This window comes from Triticum urartu, chromosome 7 (genome assembly GCF_003073215.2).
Source record: "Triticum urartu cultivar G1812 chromosome 7, Tu2.1, whole genome shotgun sequence".
Classification (NCBI taxonomy): Eukaryota; Viridiplantae; Streptophyta; class Magnoliopsida; order Poales; family Poaceae; genus Triticum; species Triticum urartu.
The window spans coordinates 532,637,024-532,656,001 of NC_053028.1; the positions used below are offsets into that span (position 1 = coordinate 532,637,024).

The following is an 18,978-nucleotide window of genomic DNA, read 5'->3' on the forward strand; positions in this document are numbered from 1 at the left end:
TGTCAAGCCCATCAGGCCTAGGCCCTGGATTTTAGGGCCGGGCCTGAGATGGCCAGGACTACTCTTTCCCCTACCACTCTTCTTATTCTCGGATGGGCCGACAACCCTTTTATCTCACAGTAAAGAATCAGGGAGCTGTCAAGTGTAAAAGTGTGTTGAGAGCCCCCTTCAGTATCACTTCAGTATCAAATCTTTTATCCGCAGATGATTCTTTGATATAGATGAAGGCCACCCAGTAGAATGGTAAATTCTTTGGAAGCTATCCTGAATTCATATTGTGCGGCTTCAGATCAAATGGTGAGTGTGGACTAATGTATTATTTTTTCCAACCAAAATACAAATGTGGAGGATAGAGATCAAGTTTGCAATATTCTGAACATCGTGACCGAAGCTTTATCAGATAAATATTTGGGTCTGCCAGCTAGCTGGTGCGGGATTAGAAAAACTGATTGCTTCCGATATTTGATTGATCAGGTTTGTAAAAGAGTTAATGGTTGGAACTAAAGACAACTCTTAGGTTGGGGGGTAAGGAGGTTCTCCTGAATATGCAATGTCAGTCATAAAATTTTGTTTTCTCTTCATCATCTCCCCACCAAAAACTTGACATTTCATCAACGATTGATTTGTAAATACCTTTTGGCAATTTAAATACTAACATGCAATATGATGGAATTGCTTGAGCTACCGATTTCAAAAATATTCCCTTACCTTGCATAGAGAGATTTTTTCTCTTTCCACCCTTTTAGTCGTTGACAAACTCTACCAATGAGGTGTGGGAAACAATCACTCCGGTCCACCCCAACCATGGTTGGGAGGCCTAAATATTTATCTAATGGAGCTTCTGTTAGTATATTCAATTATGCACAAATCTCGTCTCTAACAATGACACAAGTATTGGGGCTGGAAAAAAATACTAGACTTGAGATTAATCACCAACTGTCCAGAGCTGCTAAAATATGTGTTCAGCACCCTTTCCAGAGTCATAGCATTTTGTATGCTTGCTCTCATCAAGATTAGAGAATCATTACAATCAATAGATGGGAAATCGAAGGAGCATTCTTGCATACTTGTATACCTTCAATCCTCCCCCTCCCCCTCCTCCTCATGAGCAAGCATACTAGACGGACCTTTAGAAAGAAAGAGGTAGGGGATAAGGGATCTCCCTGTCTCAAACCACTTGTGGGGGAAAACTCATCAGTCTCAGTATTATTAAATCTAATGTTGCCGCCATGGAAACCTTTTGGAAGTAAACAATAGTATTGAAATAGGCATAGATATGAGGTCTTAAACTCACAACCTTATACTTGTGCATAAAAATAGTTGCAACCTGGGAGACAACTGTTACAATATGCTCACATAAAAATAGTTGCAACCATAAGTTACGTTTTAATTTGAGCATCCTCTATTTCTAAATAGTTACAACTCTCCACCCATTTTTCCTCTCCATGGAGCCATATCACATCAACAAATTATGCATGTGGTCATAAGTTACATTTTGTTTGCTTCATCAATTCATGCAAACCATGCCACCTCATCAATTATGCATGTCAGTCATAAGTTAAAAAATCGCATTCTTTTTTGTGTAGTCATGTGCGGTATACGTGTTAAACACTTGAAGAAAATATATGCAGTTCATGCTTCACATTTTTGTTAGAAAATGGCATTACATAAACCGAGAGCACTCTGACATTTACTTTTACATTAGTTTTAAATGTTTTTAGCGTCTGTTTTATGTACCTGTTTCAACAAGGTTCTCGTAGCAATGCGTTAGGTATTATCTAGTTATAACAAGTTGTTAATTTAATCTCTCTGATGAGTGACTTACCTTATATGCAACATATTTTTGCAACAACAAACCAGAAAGGAATCAGATTACACCGATTTTACTTAAAAGTCGCATGGCATAATTTTGCAAAGCTCTCCCATTGTGATTACCATGGAGAAGGTCTGGGGACAATGATTGCAATCTAACGGTTAGGGCATGTTTGATTCATATGATTTCTAAAACACATGAATGAAATGACATGCCATCATCAATAGTATATGATTTTTTAAGCATAGTATTGACGCATATGCTCATACACACACATACACTCACCCTTATGAACGCACACATGCACACTCTATCCTTATGAGCAAGTCCGAGAGACTGAGCCGGCATATTATCTTGAGATTGACGAAGTCGTCACAGACGCCTCTGTTGTCGACGGGGACGTCTTCTCCCACTAAATACACATCGTCGGAAGGCCTGAAATAAATTTAGAAAAATGCGAGCACCAATGTCAAGTCTAGGATTTAAAATCTAGTGGGCTGGGGATACCGCTGTCCTCCTAACTATTCAAGCACAAATTGGTTCGAACCAATAGCATGTGATTAGTATAGGTGTTTGATTGAAGAAAAACGTAGGATTCTTTATAGGAGGTCGGAGCGCATGGAAATTCTCCTACGAAAACTAGTATAAATGAATCATAAGAAAAAAAAAAAGGTTCCGAGTATTATAATCCTGCGAATCAAACAACCCATGCAGGAACAAAATTCCTAATGATTTTAGTGTTTCAAAATTCCTTTGCAAATCCTTTAATATTTCAATCAAAAAGGTTACGCGTTCGTACTTTAAAACAAAACGAAACAGGGCATTGCCAGAGAGGCACGGCACTTGGTACCCCGAAAAGGAAAGGAAGCGCACAAATGTCAGACCCCCGTGTTTGCTTGTAGTTGTAGATTTTGCCGAACCCACACCCCCAGTATTCAATGCCGTCGGTACGGCCAGTACCACAACCGCCTCAACCGCCAGCCAATTGATGAATTCACAAACCGCTCATCAACAGCGCCCATCAAATGACGCGCATGTAATTTTGATGCAACACAAACAAATTACCTTCAGTTTCACTCCCAAAGCAAAATGGAAAACCCATGAGAAGAAGGGATTCGCGGGCTCCACCGGACCCTCGTCTCCCTCCCTCCTCCCAAATCCTTTTTCCCTCCCCTTCCCTGCCCACTCCGCTCCAGAATCACGGCACCTCTGCTTTCCGCTTCACAGTTTCACCATCCCGTCGACGCCGCCCCTCCCCCTCCTCCCTCCTCCTCCTCCTCCAGTGGTAAACAGCATCCGGTAATCCAAAAGGGAGGGGAAAAGATCAGAGGAGGGCAGTTCAACCAGCCAAAAAGATTCCAGAAATCAAGAACACGTTCCCACTCGGGCACCGGCGCCGTCCGTCCAGCCGGCCAGCCGATAGATAGGCCCCGTCATCGGCACACACATATAAGCCCAGCGCCATCCACGCCTCCCCTCCCTCCATTGCCCCTCCAGGAAGCCAACCACCAGTTGGAGTTGGTTCACACTGTCCGAGCAGTCAGTCCCCCGAGGCGGAGAGAACAGAGCCAGGCGCCACCATGCGCTCCGGCGGCGCGGGCGTGCTCCTCCTCGCCCTGATCGCCGCGGCCGCCGTTGTGGCCAATGCCGCGGTGACGTACGACCACAGGGCCGTGGTCATCAACGGGCGGCGCCGCATCCTCATGTCCGGGTCCATCCACTACCCGCGCAGCACCCCGGAGATGTGGCCCGACCTCATCCAGAAGGCCAAGGACGGCGGCCTCGACGTGGTCCAGACCTACGTCTTCTGGAACGGCCACGAGCCGGCGCGCGGGCAGTACCACTTCGCCGACCGCTACGACCTCGTCCGCTTCGTCAAGCTCGCCGGGCAGGCGGGGCTCTTCGTCCACCTCCGCATCGGCCCCTACGTCTGCGCCGAGTGGAACTTCGGGTATGTGACCAAGACCAACTCAAACTCAATGCGATGCCATGCATGGCGGCGTCGATTATTGTTGCTTGCTTGGTAGAGTGATTTGGATCGTTCTGGGCGTCGTTGCAGTGGATTCCCTGTGTGGCTCAAGTACGTGCCCGGCATCAGCTTCCGGACGGACAACGGCCCCTTCAAGGTACAGTGCTCATGGCTGAACTGCGATTTGTAATTTTGCGTTTGATTTCACGACGGGGCTGAGCTGAAGTGTGGACGCGCATGGATGGACGCTTGCAGGCGGAGATGCAGAGGTTCGTGGAGAAGATCGTGTCGATGATGAAGTCGGAGGGGCTGTTCGAGTGGCAGGGCGGGCCCATCATCCTCGCGCAGGTGGAGAACGAGTACGGGCCCATGGAGTCGGCCATGGGCGCCGGCGCCAAGCCCTACGCCAGCTGGGCCGCCAACATGGCCGTCGCCACCGGCGCCGGCGTGCCCTGGGTCATGTGCAAGCAGGACGACGCCCCCGACCCCGTCGTAAGCTTCCTGCCGTCTCCTTCTCATCTCCCCGTTGCTTCCTGCCATTGCGAATGCCATGGCGCATTGCCATTTGCCGAAAGAGCAAATTGCGGTGCCAGATAGTGATTGAACCACCTCGCTTTCTCGCGCTGGGCACATGCTTCTGCCGTTAGCACATCACATCACCGAATCGAGCTGCCAACTTTGCAGCCTGGCGCTGCCACCACAAAATATACTCCTGGTCTATGCTAGCTATAATTCGTTCCTTTTCGATTTAAAATTGACAAATTTGTCAGCTTGTGTTCCCCGGGTAATGAATGATGAATGGATTCGTGTTGGCCGCATGCAGATAAACACCTGCAATGGCTTCTACTGCGACTACTTCAGCCCCAACTCCAACGGCAAGCCCACCATGTGGACCGAGGCCTGGACTGGGTGGTAAGTTTCCATGAACTGCACTGGAATTGCAATCTGCAAGCATGTCACGACATTGATTGTTGACGCGATCGATTTTGTTGAAGGTTCACGGCGTTCGGTGGCCCGGTGCCGCACCGGCCGGTGGAGGACATGGCGTTCGCCGTGGCGAGGTTCGTTCAGAAGGGCGGCTCCTTCGTCAACTACTACATGGTGAGCCACCGAGGCTGGCTGGCTACCACATGTTGTCGCCCGGATGTTTCGCCTTTCAGTTGTAGTGGCACCTAACATTTGCTCTGTCTTTCAGTACCATGGGGGCACAAACTTCGACCGGACCGCCGGTGGCCCGTTCATCGCGACGAGCTACGACTACGACGCGCCCATCGACGAATACGGTGCGCGACGAATATGATTCAGCAATTTCAGTTTGTGGCTTGCTTTTCCCGGGTGCAAAAAACAGTTGCAAACTTACTGAAGAAACCATTTTTGGTTGGCATGGTGCGCAGGTCTGATCAGGCAGCCGAAATGGGGCCACCTGAGGGACCTGCACAAGGCCATCAAGCAGGCCGAGCCGGCGCTCGTCTCCGGCGATCCCACCGTGCAGCGCATCGGGAACTACGAGAAGGTTCCGTCCCATCCCTAGGCAAATTCAAGTGACAACAGATCCAATAATGAAAAATCCTTGTGAACTGATCAAATTGCTGGTGCTTGTGCAGGCGTACGTGTTCAAGTCGAGCGCCGGAGCCTGCGCGGCGTTCCTGTCCAACTACCACACGAGCGCCGCCGCGAGGGTCGTGTACAACGGCCGGCGGTACGACCTGCCGGCCTGGTCCATCAGCATCCTGCCGGACTGCAAGACCGCCGTCTTCAACACCGCCACGGTACGGCCTGAACTGAACGACAAACATTGGCCTCTGACGACCCTGCTCTGACCGTCGTGGATGCAGGTGAAGGAGCCGTCGGCGCCGGCGAAGATGAACCCGGCGGGGGGCTTGGCGTGGCAGTCGTACAGCGAGGACACCAACGCGCTGGACTCGAGCGCCTTCACCAAGGACGGCCTGGTGGAGCAGCTCAGCATGACCTGGGACAAGTCCGACTACCTGTGGTACACCACCTAGTGAGTGACGGGCCGGCCATCTCTGTCTCACTGTCTCCATGGAACCATTCATGGACCTCCGCTGATCTCTGAGTTTCTCCCCTGACGCAGCGTCAACATCGACTCGAGCGAGCAGTTCCTCAAGTCGGGCCAGTGGCCGCAGCTCACCATCAACTCCGCCGGCCACTCGGTGCAGGTGTTCGTCAACGGCCAGTCCTTCGGTACCGCCTGAAACTCTGAATCTTTTCCTCCGAAGTGCACTCTGCTATCGATCAAATCGACTACTTACTGATGAACTGAACATCGAATCCTTTTGTCCGTGTCCCAGGCGTTGCCTATGGCGGCTACAACAACCCGAAGCTGACGTACAGCAAGCCCGTGAAGATGTGGCAGGGCAGCAACAAGATCTCCATCCTCAGCTCCGCCATGGGCCTCCCCGTAAGTTTTCATCTCAGATTCAGGCTGCCATGGCCATGGCGGCACCTGCGGCACTGTCTCGGTCCTCACTCCTCAGGCCATTTCTGACATGGTAACTCTCTGGCGGCAGAACCAAGGGACCCATTACGAGGCCTGGAACGTGGGCGTCCTCGGCCCGGTGACGCTGTCGGGGCTCAACCAGGGGAAGAGGGACCTCAGCAACCAGAAATGGACGTACCAGATCGGCCTCAAGGGCGAGTCGCTCGGCGTCAACTCCGTCAGCGGCAGCTCCTCCGTCGAGTGGGGCAGCGCCACCGGCGCGCAGCCGCTCACATGGCACAAGGTCAGCGCCGAATCACCACTGTCGACATTTCACCGCCACTACTCTTCCATTGCCGTTCGACTGAACGTGGTTTGGCTGCTGGTCTGCAGGCCTACTTCGCGGCGCCGGCGGGCAGCGCGCCGGTGGCGCTGGACATGGGCAGCATGGGGAAGGGCCAGATCTGGGTGAACGGGAACAACGCCGGGCGGTACTGGTCGTACAGGGCCTCCGGCAGCTGCGGTGCCTGCAGCTACGCCGGCACCTTCAGCGAGGCCAAGTGCCAGACCAACTGCGGCGACATCTCCCAGCGGTGGTACCACGTGCCGCGCTCCTGGCTCAAGCCCAGCGGCAACCTGCTCGTCGTGCTCGAGGAGTTCGGCGGCGACCTGTCCGGCGTCACGCTCATGACGAGGACGACATGAGAAGCGGGAGGACGGGAGGAAGATGGCATGCAGAAATTGTGAATAATCTGGAGGGAAATGGAGGGAGGCAGAAAGAGGGCACACGAAGGCACACAACTTTCGTAGTAGTATATCAGTACATACGGCCTGGATACGGATACGATTGGTATACGTACAGTCGTACAAAGACTAGTAGGCGTAGTAGTATTTATTCATGGAGAGCGGGAAAAGTGTTGGGCGGCGCGGTCGCCGGAACAGTAGCTCAGGCGCGGCGGCCGGCGTCCTGCCGGAATACGATCGTTGATTCATTGCCAATCACAAATATTTCGAGACGTTGGTGGGTGGGTGGATCTGCTCTCGGGCCTGCGCACGCAAGTGCTTTCTGAAGCATACTGAACCCCTTTGGGGGGAATTATTTTCTGAATCATTCGTTCCTTCTCAACATGTTCTTCAGAAATTACTACGTATATGGCTTCTAAAGTGACTGCTTGACGCCAGAACTGTTCGCTTCTGTAGTTCTCGGTGATCACTCGCCAGCAAAAATTCATGTTTCCTCTCCTGAAATTTAATCGAGATCTGACCTAATTTGTAAAAATTTCAGGATATGACATTTTTGCTACTGCCAGGGTCCATGACGATAAGGTGTAACAGCCTGCCGCTAGGCACCTTGATGGTAAGAAACATCTCTACCACCACAGGCTGGCGGCATCCTGTACAATCCTACCGCCAGGGTACCCGGCGCTAGGTGCGAGCATGCATTGTGTTTCATACTTAGGAAAAAAACGGTAGGGTGTGCAACCCTACCGCCAGGGACCTTGACGGTATGGACTTTAGTGGTAAGAAAATGATCAGATTTTGACATTTTTATAAGGCAGGGTCAGATCTCGATTAAGTTTGGAAAAAGGATCGAAACACGAATTTTTGCCTCATTCACCTACTTAGATAAAATAACGTTGTAGAAATTCTCCAACTGCTGTTTGTAAAGTTTTGTTACCTTGAGAAATGGTTTCCCATCCATCTGGATTAGTAAGGCATGCACGGATTTTCAGGTCCTCAATTTGACTAACGAAACATGTGTAATATAATACCAAAAGTATATGTTTTGCAAAATTCTTTTGAATATCAATCCAGTTAAACTCTTTTAGCGGCAGATAACACATGTTTTGTTAGATAAATTGAGAACCCAAACACGCCCTACAAACCCGAACGGAGGGAGCATCAATGGAAGATGAACAAAATGTTCTAAGAGGCCACTTCATTAACTAGCCACTCACTCACTCTTTGACCGAAAATACAAAGGTGAACATGGTTTCATGCGCACTCTCGTAAATAGTAAATTCATAAAAAAATACTGGATTTTAGAAATTCTGAAATTTCGCGGTATGAAACTTAGTTGATCATTCTATCCATGTGCGAAGATTCGTGATGTATTGACACCCATGGTATTCTTAGTGAAGAAAATGCAATTGTGACCATACTATTCATCAAACAGTGTTTTTCAATATAGCTTTGATTTTGTCATTTTTGCGCAGATTACCACGGATGTGATTTCTACTTTGGTTTCGTACTTTGAAATATCGAAAATAATTATTTGTCTTCAGCATAGTCGCCCCAAATATGGGTAGTTGTGTTGTTGTCTGTTTACTGTCAGACTTCTTTTTTCATAATGGGTGAATTTGTTGACTCAAAATAAAGTATCAAGAGTATACAAATAAAATGAGCACACACCCAATACCTGCATAATTAGGATGCACAATACCAGTTGGTACACACAAAAAGACACACCGACAAAGACCAAAGTGATAAAAGACCAAACTATGCCCAAGGAGGAAAAAGAAAAAGAAAACCCAAATTGATCATCAAACTACAACAACGATCATACCTGCACCAACCATCTCTTGTCCCCACAGGAACAACGGGGTTCTTCAACAACAAAACCTTCAGGAAAGGAACGATGCTCAAGTACTGTTGTCATCGGGTCCAGCCACTAGAGGCTAGATTCTAGGTTTTCATCCTAAAAGAGAGGAGGGACTCTGTATTGATTCAAATCGAACGTTAGAGAGAGAGAGAGATAGGCTGCAAAGCAGCCGTCTGATGTGATCCGCGTGGAGAAATCTTGATGTGGGGCAAAACCCTAGGGTGTCTCGATCTTCATGATTTGAAGGTGGATTTGAGATGGAACCCAAAGAACAGAGGAGGAAATTGGGGGAAAACGCAAGAGAAAATTACTCTATTGGACAAGATCCACACACAAGTACTCAAATCACAAGGCACAATAGGATACACCTCAAGATCCAAACAACAACAAAGTAAAAGATAACTAGGGTAGGTTCTTCCCAATCTATAGGAGATGTGGTGGTCTTGAGAGATACTCTTCCCCAAATCTCTAATAGAAATGGAGGCCTTGGTGTTCTTCTCCTAATGGAGGCCTTGATCCTCTAAGAGGAGATGAAAATAAGTAAAGCTCCCTCAAGATATATTTATATGCTTTGCTAACCCTAGAGAGAAAGTGGGGAAAGGTTTACATAGTCCTAGCCACCAAGAGGTAAGTGATGAATGTGAAAAGGAGGGATACATGGCCATTGGGCCTGTCACTGCGCACAGACATGACATAGTCGGACAGTTCTACTAGATTAAGTTATGTCTATACTAAACCAAGGCTAGATCAATTCAAGAGGCCGACCATTTTTGGCAACCTAACTTGTGGTTGCTATCCCTACACTTAACGCTCATTGCCTCGAACAGGCTAAGGTAGTTGAATGAGTTTGTTGACCTGACATTTCCAGGTCCCATCGAGTTTTATCAAATTATACGCGGCATGCAAAGCATCACGCTCGCTTACAATGTTACAGTCATACTTATGGTTACTATTTGTGCGCAGAAGACAATGAACCGCCTAGGTTCTTTTATCAGTACATTTTCTAATGCCTCCAACTCCTATCTTATAGTAAGCGACATCAAGCATGTAAGGCTCGACCACCCCGCACACCACCGCAAGTCCACAATGAACCTCTGTCTCCCCAACAATACTTATCTATTTGAAACAAGAGATAGTTTAACATATTTATGAGAAAGCAACTCGGTAGCACTCTCTGAAGTGTTGTCTTTATACATCGAGTAATCGAAGAGTAGTTCAATTATTTCCAACTACTTTCTGGAACTATGAATACTCTGGTTTATTGATTCAAATGAATTCGATGAATCATGTTTGTACTATTGCACTTCCTAAAATTACTACATAGGCATCCCTATGAGTTATGTAAGCCATACATAGCACGCACAGAGTTGAAAAATATGCCAACATTACGCTTGACATCTATGAAATAACTCATATTGATAGTTCTTTGTCCGCACTTGACTATTTAATATCAACTGCAATATATAACCACCATGTTGTGACTTAGGAGCATGAATAGTAGTTTCTGGTCAAACTACAATGTATAGCTGAAAGAGAAAGAGGCACTGCATCCCAGTTCTAGGTAAACTCACAATTCGACGAACACAAAAACAACTCAAGAATGCTAGCATATGCAACACAAGTAAATTTATCTATCCCTTAGGATCCACTTTTGCACATCAGATAACAAAATCAATAACACTCATACACATAGTGAGTAGCGCTCCGATTGTGCATGTGAAGCACGGGAAGGGCCAGATGGGTGTCATAAGGTAGTTTTCATACAAGACCTCCCATAATTGCAGTGACATCGAATGCGGCTCCCGTGTGGCAAAGTGCCACATGAGTTGCAATGACATCTTGCCAACATGGTGTTACCATGCGTCTTGGTCATGATTGAAGCCTAGTTGAAACTTAATGGTGCTGCATGGAAAGTTTGACGACCATCTATTCTTGAACATCACACTAATGACAAGGACCACATGAAAAGAGGAAAATGGGAGGAACATGTGATCCACATTGAATAATTTGCAAGGAATTGGAGCAGGATGGTACACATACACTAATTTAAAAACACAAATTTTTGATCCATGAGAGTTCCAGTCCATCACAAATCACTGAATATCAATAGATATTTCATAGATACAGATACATTTGACATATGTATACATTTTTTTTATTTTTTGAACCTTGAAGGCAGTAGGAGAGGCTTCTACAACCATTATATTAGTAAAAGAAAACAATATAGTTATATTTACATCAGGTAGAAGGGTAGGGTTTTGCCCATACCTAAAGCAAGAATTAATTAAACTAGTAGAGTATTGAGAGGTGGGCGGGCAAGAATTAGAGTAGGGGCAACACTAGGTTGTAACAAAGGCAGTGCTTTGGGCTAGGGTTTTGACAAAGTTCTCTAAATCCAACTTGACTATATATTTTAGCAGGGTAAAGTAGTTTAAACCTAGTAAGCTGGGATGAAGTAGAATATGGGATTCCATGAAAGATCTCATTGCTTATCTTCGTGAACATTATGTTGGCGATGTGGATGCAAATTGCATGGAAAAGGACATGGACCATGACATTCCATACAATAGGTCCTATGCGAAGGACTCGAAGGACGAAGGCCCGGATGAAGAAATATATGAGGGTGGTTTGACAGCTAAAGAAGCCAATGCTTTCAAGAAGGTAATAGGCCAGGGTCACGAGACATCATTGTTTCATGATCTAAGCCTAGCCGATAAGGCGATTGTTGATGGTGGCACAAGTAAAATTCTTGCACCAAGGTTAACTTCAAAGCGAGATACCGGGCAAGTGTGTATGGTGTTAGTGAAGGAACAATCTTTGAAAGCTTGGTAGAACTTCAAATATGGGTGAAGGACTACGCGGTTAAGTTTCATCGACCATTCTTTGTGGACAAGTCAAACTCCAAATTGCGTTATGTGGTTAAATGTGAGGAACACAAGAATCATTTCCCTTGGGTTATCCGTGCAAGATATGTCAAAGGCGGGCCACAATGGCATATTACAAATTCTGTGTTTCATCACTGATGTAGTGTAAAGGATAATCACCATCAATTGACCTCCAAATTCAGTGCATACCGATTTTCACCGTCCATAAAGATACTCCCAACATATCCCATTAGGGCATTGATGGAGATGGTGAAGGATGTCTTTGGGTACATGGTGAAGTACGAGAAGGCATGGAAGGCCAAGCAAGCCGCCTTTGACATATTGGATGGTGGTTGGGAAGAATCATACAACCGCCTCGCGATGGTGTTTAAAGCGATGGCGGTAGAAAATCCGGGCATGTATATGTGGTGGAGCCAGATGGTGTGAGAACAAGGACATACAACAATGCAACCGTCTGAATATTTGGACGTGCATTCTGGACTTTTGAGCCATGCATTAGGGCCTTCAAGCATTGTAGGCCGGTTATGTCTGTGAATGGCACATTTCTTACCGGACAGTTCAAGGGCATATTGTTGATCGCCGTTGCTAATGATGGTGGTGACAAATTGGTTCCGTTGGCTTTCGCTTTGGTGTCTGCGAAGAACAACTCCAGCCGGGAGTGGTTTGTTAATCTAGTGAGGACCAAGGTAATTGGACGTCAAAGAGAGGTTTGCATCATCTCGGACCACCACCCTGGTATACTCAATGCAGTGGAGATTGACATTCCAGGACATCCTTGCGTGCATCGATCATAGGTGGTGCATGAGGAATTTTGTGTCTAACTTTTACCGGGCATGTGGAGACAAGGAATTATCTGACCTTCTCCATGATTGTTGTCTCGCATTCACCACTAGACATTTTAAGAAATTGTGAGACAAAGTGTATGCCAAAGCAAACAATCGTGGCAGAGATTTCCTAAATAGGAACCTTGCCGATAAAGGAAAGTGGACACGGGCTTTTTGATATACATGTCATGCTCTCAACCCCATTTCTTTATAATCTTCTGCTTCATCTTGTTGAGACTGTAGAGCATTTAAAAATGCATTTTCGTTACTATCTTGAAAACAATGAAAAAAATCGTTTGAAGTGCTACTCACTTACCTATGCAAATGTAGCGAAGTGTCCTTGAACTTCGGCGGAGTCTCTTGAAATAAGACAAACTATGTCATAACTCGTTGTGGCTGATGAAACTCAACAGCACAGTAACAAATCAATGGGCAATACATCCTCCATGGGCGTGCTTCCTGTAGACACTTTGGGTTTAGTGTGAAAGTAAGATAACTTGCTCCGGTGCCAATATTGCCCGCCGTTCCGTACGGTTCCCAAGTCGCCTATAAACAAAGATTAACAATACACTACATTGCTAGTATAATTAACAATAAACAAAACCGATGACACAACAAAGGAAACAAGCTACTAAGATAACCTGCTTCGGGGTCATGATGTCGAGCTCGTTGCAGTAGTGCAAGCACATGGTCTTTGAATTGCCAACAAAACCTTCAACCTTGTCTCACTTATGCGTCCATGTAGGCATATGGTCCGGGTCATCATGATAATACCACAACCCGTAACCCGCAAGCGCAGGCCGCCCAACTGGCAAGTGCTCCCAACTCCATATCCATAAGAGAAGCATCGGATCACCGATATTGGCTTCCTTTGACTCTGTGGCGTTTTTTGGATTCGCGCCCCTACGGCAAGCCTCGACCAGCTACACACAAACAACAAATATGTCAATACAAAGAAAATTTCTACATTTTGAACACACTATTGCAAGCAAAACTAGTTACCTGACAATACAAATAAGCTAGCGCCACCGTACCCCAACCGAGTCCATGGTCCCACCCAGCAAACAGCTTAAGCCACATAAAGGAAGCGTTCACGCCAGTGCCGTCAGAGAAAAGAGTCCGGCTGAGTACATACCACAAGTATGCCCTGGTATACTGCCGCACTGTCTCATCGTCTGCATCAACTGGGAAAACCCCAATGCTGTTAGCAATCCAGTGATAACTTGCACCGACGGACTTCCCTTTCACCCCCGGCTCCCTTCCTATGAGTCCAACCATAATCTCACACTATCCATCAGAATCTGTGCTAAAACAAATAGGCTCTCCTTTGATGGGAAGTCCAGTGATCAGAGAACCATCATGCAAAGTGACCGTCATCTCCCCAGCAAAGAAGTAGAAAGTATGTGTCTCAGGGCACCATCGGTCAACGAGTGTCGTGATCGCACAAGGGTTCATCTTCGAGATCGAATGCGACACAAGTGAAATGAAAGGGAGAAGCCCAGTCTTCCAGATATACTCCGTGTATCGCTCATCATACTGCATCTTGTCATGAACCGAGCCGGACCTCAGGTGAAGCTGATCAAAAACCCTTCCTTCATCTGCCATGAACCACCCATGGTGCAATTGGTCGTATGATGGATGGATAAGAGAAGCCATCATGCAAAATTAGAAATGTATATCGTAAGCCCTATTGTCATTTGCAAACATATGCAAGAACATACATACATACATACATACATACATGTGCAAATGTTCATATACATACAATAATTATTTTTACACCAAATTGGCACATACATGTGTAAGCATTCATGAATAAAGTGTCTATCTAACAAATATAAGTCCTAGTTCATACCTAAAAATCACTAAACATACTAATCCTATCATATCCCCAGCCATGCCATAAACAAAATCCCTAGTCATACCTACAAATTTCCTCACCATACAAATACTAACATACCCCTATCCATACACCATCAAGTACCTCGCATATCCCCGTCCATACATCATATTAACCCAATAAATCCCTAAAAAGAGCACGGACTAGGGTTTGTCAAATGCGAGGATTTTGACCAATAAAACTAGAGAGGAATACCTTGAGGATGGGAAGGGGAATAAGATCCACCGGTGGCTACCAGAATGTCATCAACAATAGTAACAGGGTCTTATTGACAGAGTCGTACAACCGAGGTGTTTATATAAGCAGCGAATCATTACTTCTTAGACCATATAAACCACGAGAAAGTTTAAACAAGACAATGGAAAGGAAAATGTGATCATCAGATTTAAACAGAACAATGGAAAGAAAAATGTGTTTAAACACATATGTCAGGGGTATATCCTTCCCAAAGTCAAGCAGAGCATGGTATCTAAGACAGGACATAAGGTAGAAAACCCTTTAGGTAAGGGGAGAGAGAAATTTCATGACATTACCCATACAACAGTGTTTGGATAATTGAGCAAGAAACATTTAGCATTGGATTTCAAACATTCTTGTTGAAAATCGAGGTACCACAGACATGCTTCGAGATAGCATTGACAAGGTCTTTAAGCAAAGATCGGACTTTGGAAGCACAAAGGATCCATCAAGAATAACTTGTAGAATAAGTCTTATAATTTCCTCATGGACGAATGGATAAGCTTGCTGAAAAGGAATCTATAAAAATAGGGCCATTCGGCCAGGTGTGCTAGGCATGACATCACCTTACCGGGTCATATCAAGGCCAATGTTATAACTCTTGGAAATGTCCCAACCATCATATCTGACCGAGATTCAGATCCGATAGGTGTCATGATACCTCAGACTCAGGATGTTCGAGAAGAAAAGGTGCAACACAAATAGACGAAATGACATTGCAAGATTCTCGGGAAATGAACTATGGGAGCGGGTTCCTGAAACAATAGTTCATCATTAAACCAAGGAGGGGATGAGAAGGTGGCTGATGGGCTCAGCGACAATTCATCGAGAATTCCAAACGGATGGCTTTCCACAATAATGTGAACAAGAAGATGGCACTTGTCAATTCAAATGATATAATGTTGTATGCTCTAGGAAAACATACACCATCAATCATTAGTTGAAAGGTGTGCCCGAAGTATGACCTTAGGCAGCAAGATCAATGTTAGAGTGACGACTCAATAACCAACAGTCTAAGAACGAACTGTCGATCATTAACTTCAAAGCAATAGGGTTGCTAGAAGTACAAAACTCAAACAACATCGTTAGCATATTGGTATCCTGGTTGAAAACAACATGGGGACCAAGGAAGAATGGTGATGGTGAGAAGTATCATCATGCCGAGAATTTGTAAGAGGTGGAGCAATCCCAACAACATTCTCGACATAATAGACAGTAATACTTCAACGCAGAACACAACACTAGCTGGAGAACAAGTTGCATTCATTATGTGGGCAAGTTCATGATGAAAGGAAGTCAAGGGTGTTGTCGATGATAATAAAAATCATCGAGGGCAAGGAGGGTATTTCTCATCATGAGCACAGTTGACATCTCGGAAGAAGTCAAAGTGTTGAAGGTGATCCGACACATTTGCCGGGAGGTTTCAAGAGGATGCAATCAAATAACAACGGCAACAAGCAAGGAAATGACAAAGTGGCAAGTTATAGGATCAATATATAAGAGGCAAGCTCGGAACCAAAGTTGCATTCCAAGACAAGCAACAAGATGTTGAAAGCTTGACGTAAGTCGTGCTCACACACTGAAGAATACGTGCACCAGAGAATGACAAGGTAGCACAGTCAAAGGTAGCAAGACCAGGATGCAGCCGATAGTCTAGGAATGACCAACTTGAGTTTAGAATTTCCTTGTAAAAATAGTAGGGGTATTTGATTTGTAGTGCGGAATAATTTCACTAGTCGGTGTCCTCGGTTGATAACAACCCAGAACCCATAGAGTGATTACGACAAGGAAAGACATTACTTCAACAACGTTAGTAAGTTGTGGTGCAATGGCAAAACATCTCCGAGATACCAGGAGGTAATACTCGGCGACAGATCAAAGTAGAGGTTGCGGAGATGTATCGATCAACAAAAGACAAGTGCTCTAACTTGTCTGAGAAATGGTATTTAAAGGAGAATATGGTCAGAACCACGCTTGCAAAGGCCAGATCCCAGAGATAAGATGAACTTATACCAAGGGAATAATTAATTTAAGAAAAGCTTTAATGATAAGAACTACATCGTGTCCATGGGCATGAACACAAAGGCTCAAGGTCGACTTCCCACTTCTTCAATGCATAACCTATCATTCACTCCTCACTTTCGAAGAAGTTGTAGTGTTGAAATTTTATTTGGCAAAATACCAGAAGTGTATGACTCGTGAAAAATTTCGAGTTCACACAGTTTAGAGAAGGCATAGGTTCAACCCATCAGGGCATCTTAGGAGTATATACCACAAATTTCAAGAATAAATAACACCAGCTCGATAGTAGAGCATGCTTGAGAAAGCAGAGGATACAATTTACCAAAGGCATTATATACCTGTGGAAAGGCTCACAAGGTTATTGAACATTAAGGACGATGTCGGATGAAATCAAACAATGGATCTGACGATCCACAATGGAGCTGATATGAGTATCGGTACTCTACCAGAAGAAGAAAGAATGCAAAGGCATTGGATTATGGAAACAACTGACTAATCCAGAGCTCAAGTGCAGAGGAATTATGATTTTCAAATCAAGGGATCAGAAGCAATGTTCTGATTAGGGATGGATAAGTTGAATAGCCTTAGGGGTACAATCGACGGCAATTGGATTTGTTGAAAACCAGCTCATGTTCAAAATGACGTCTGAGCCGGAAAGATAATTTAAAAGGATCAACCGATGATTGCGTGCATTCGCACTCATGTTGAATCAAAGGGATCGAAATGACGATGCCTAAGGATACTAACGAATATTGCCAGACATATGGAAAGCATCCATCACGCAAGCAGATAAGTATTGCAGAGCAATAAGCTACTAAGGATTTTTGGAGGATCAAATAGTATTTCGAAGACCATTGTGAAACACATGAACAACTGGGGGATGAGCGGATACTCGATAAGCGCAAGAATTATCCGTAGGGGTATTCGGGTGACAAAGAACAGCAAGGCAGTAAGCTCAAAGGATTATCGAAACAATAGAGAAGACTTCGGGGTATCTTGTAATAACAAGATCAATGGGGGATGAACGTATGAATGGCAAGTGTAAGTAGTTATCCATAAGGATTTATAGGTGGTCGGGAATAGCAAAAGTGATGGGCACAAAGTCTCGAGAGGAATAGCAAAGAGTATCTTCGGAATCTTCTGGTGAAGCAGGCCATCATCTGGAATGAAGGGGCTCTCCGGGAGAAAGTATTTACGAGAACCTAGAGTTAGAGTTAGCAAAACCATTTAACCCGAATAGAAGAGAGATCAGGGTCCCAGAGTAAAGGCGAGGAATAAAAGATCCTAATACCACCCGATGGCGACGTGTGCCCGTAAGACACACAGCCATGTTAGTAAAAGTTTTAGTAATGTCTAGACTCAACTTCGGCCAAGGAGTGTGGAAGGAGGATTCCTACAGGCAGTCGGCTCTGATACCAACTTGTGACGCCCCCGATTTAACCGTACACTAATCATGCACGCAAATATGTACGATCAAGATCAAGGACTCACGGGTAGATATCACAACACAACTCTACAAATAAAATAAGTCATACAAGCATCATATTACAAGCCAGGGGCCTCGAGGGCTCGAATACAAGAGCTCAATCATAGACGAGTCAGCGGAAGCAACAATATCTGAGTACAGACATAAGTTAAACAAGTTGCCATAAGATGGCTAGCACAAACTGGGAATACAGATCGAAAGAGGCGCAGGCCTCCTGCCTGGGATCCTCCTAACTACTCCTGGTCGTCGTCAGCGGGCATCACGTAGTAGTAGGCACCTCCGGTGTAGTAGGAGTCGTCGTCGAAGGTGGCGTCTGGCTCCTGGGCTCCAACATCTGGTTGCGACAACCAGGTAGAAGGGATAGGGGAAAAAGAGGGAGAAAGCAACCGTGAGTACTCATCCAAAGTACTCGCAAGCAAGGAGCTATACTACATATGTATGCATTGGTATCAAATGGAATAAGGGTATCATATGTGGACTGAACTGCAGAAAGCCGGAATAAGGGGGGGATAGCTAGTCCTTTCGAAGACTACGCTTCTGGCAGCCTCCGTCTTGCAGCATGTAGAAGAGATTAGACTGAAGGCCTCCAAGTATCATCAAGTAACATCGTATAGCATAATCCTAACCGATGATCCTCCCCTCGTCGCCCTGTGAGAGAGTGATCACCGGTTGTATCTGGCACTTGGAAGGGTGTGTTTTATTAAGTATCCGGTTCTAGTTGTCATAAGGTCAAGGTACAACTCCAAGTCGTCCTGTTACCGAAGATCACGGCTATTCGAATAGATTAACTTCCCTGCAGG

General features: G+C 45.6%; 1 protein-coding gene across 1 annotated transcript; it reads left to right on the top strand.

Moving 5' to 3' along the window:
• Positions 1-2,988: 2,988 nt before the first annotated feature.
• Positions 2,989-7,348, top strand: LOC125525679 (beta-galactosidase 9). The gene is made up of 13 exons (XM_048690680.1): positions 2,989-3,764; positions 3,873-3,939; positions 4,038-4,274; positions 4,606-4,694; positions 4,778-4,883; positions 4,978-5,065; positions 5,177-5,295; positions 5,387-5,551; positions 5,618-5,787; positions 5,878-5,987; positions 6,095-6,204; positions 6,314-6,526; positions 6,616-7,348. Exons 1-13 carry the CDS (start codon positions 3,394-3,396, stop codon positions 6,925-6,927), a joined length of 2,157 nt encoding a protein of 718 aa, XP_048546637.1. The 5' UTR covers positions 2,989-3,393; the 3' UTR covers positions 6,928-7,348.
• Positions 7,349-18,978: the final 11,630 nt, after the last annotated feature.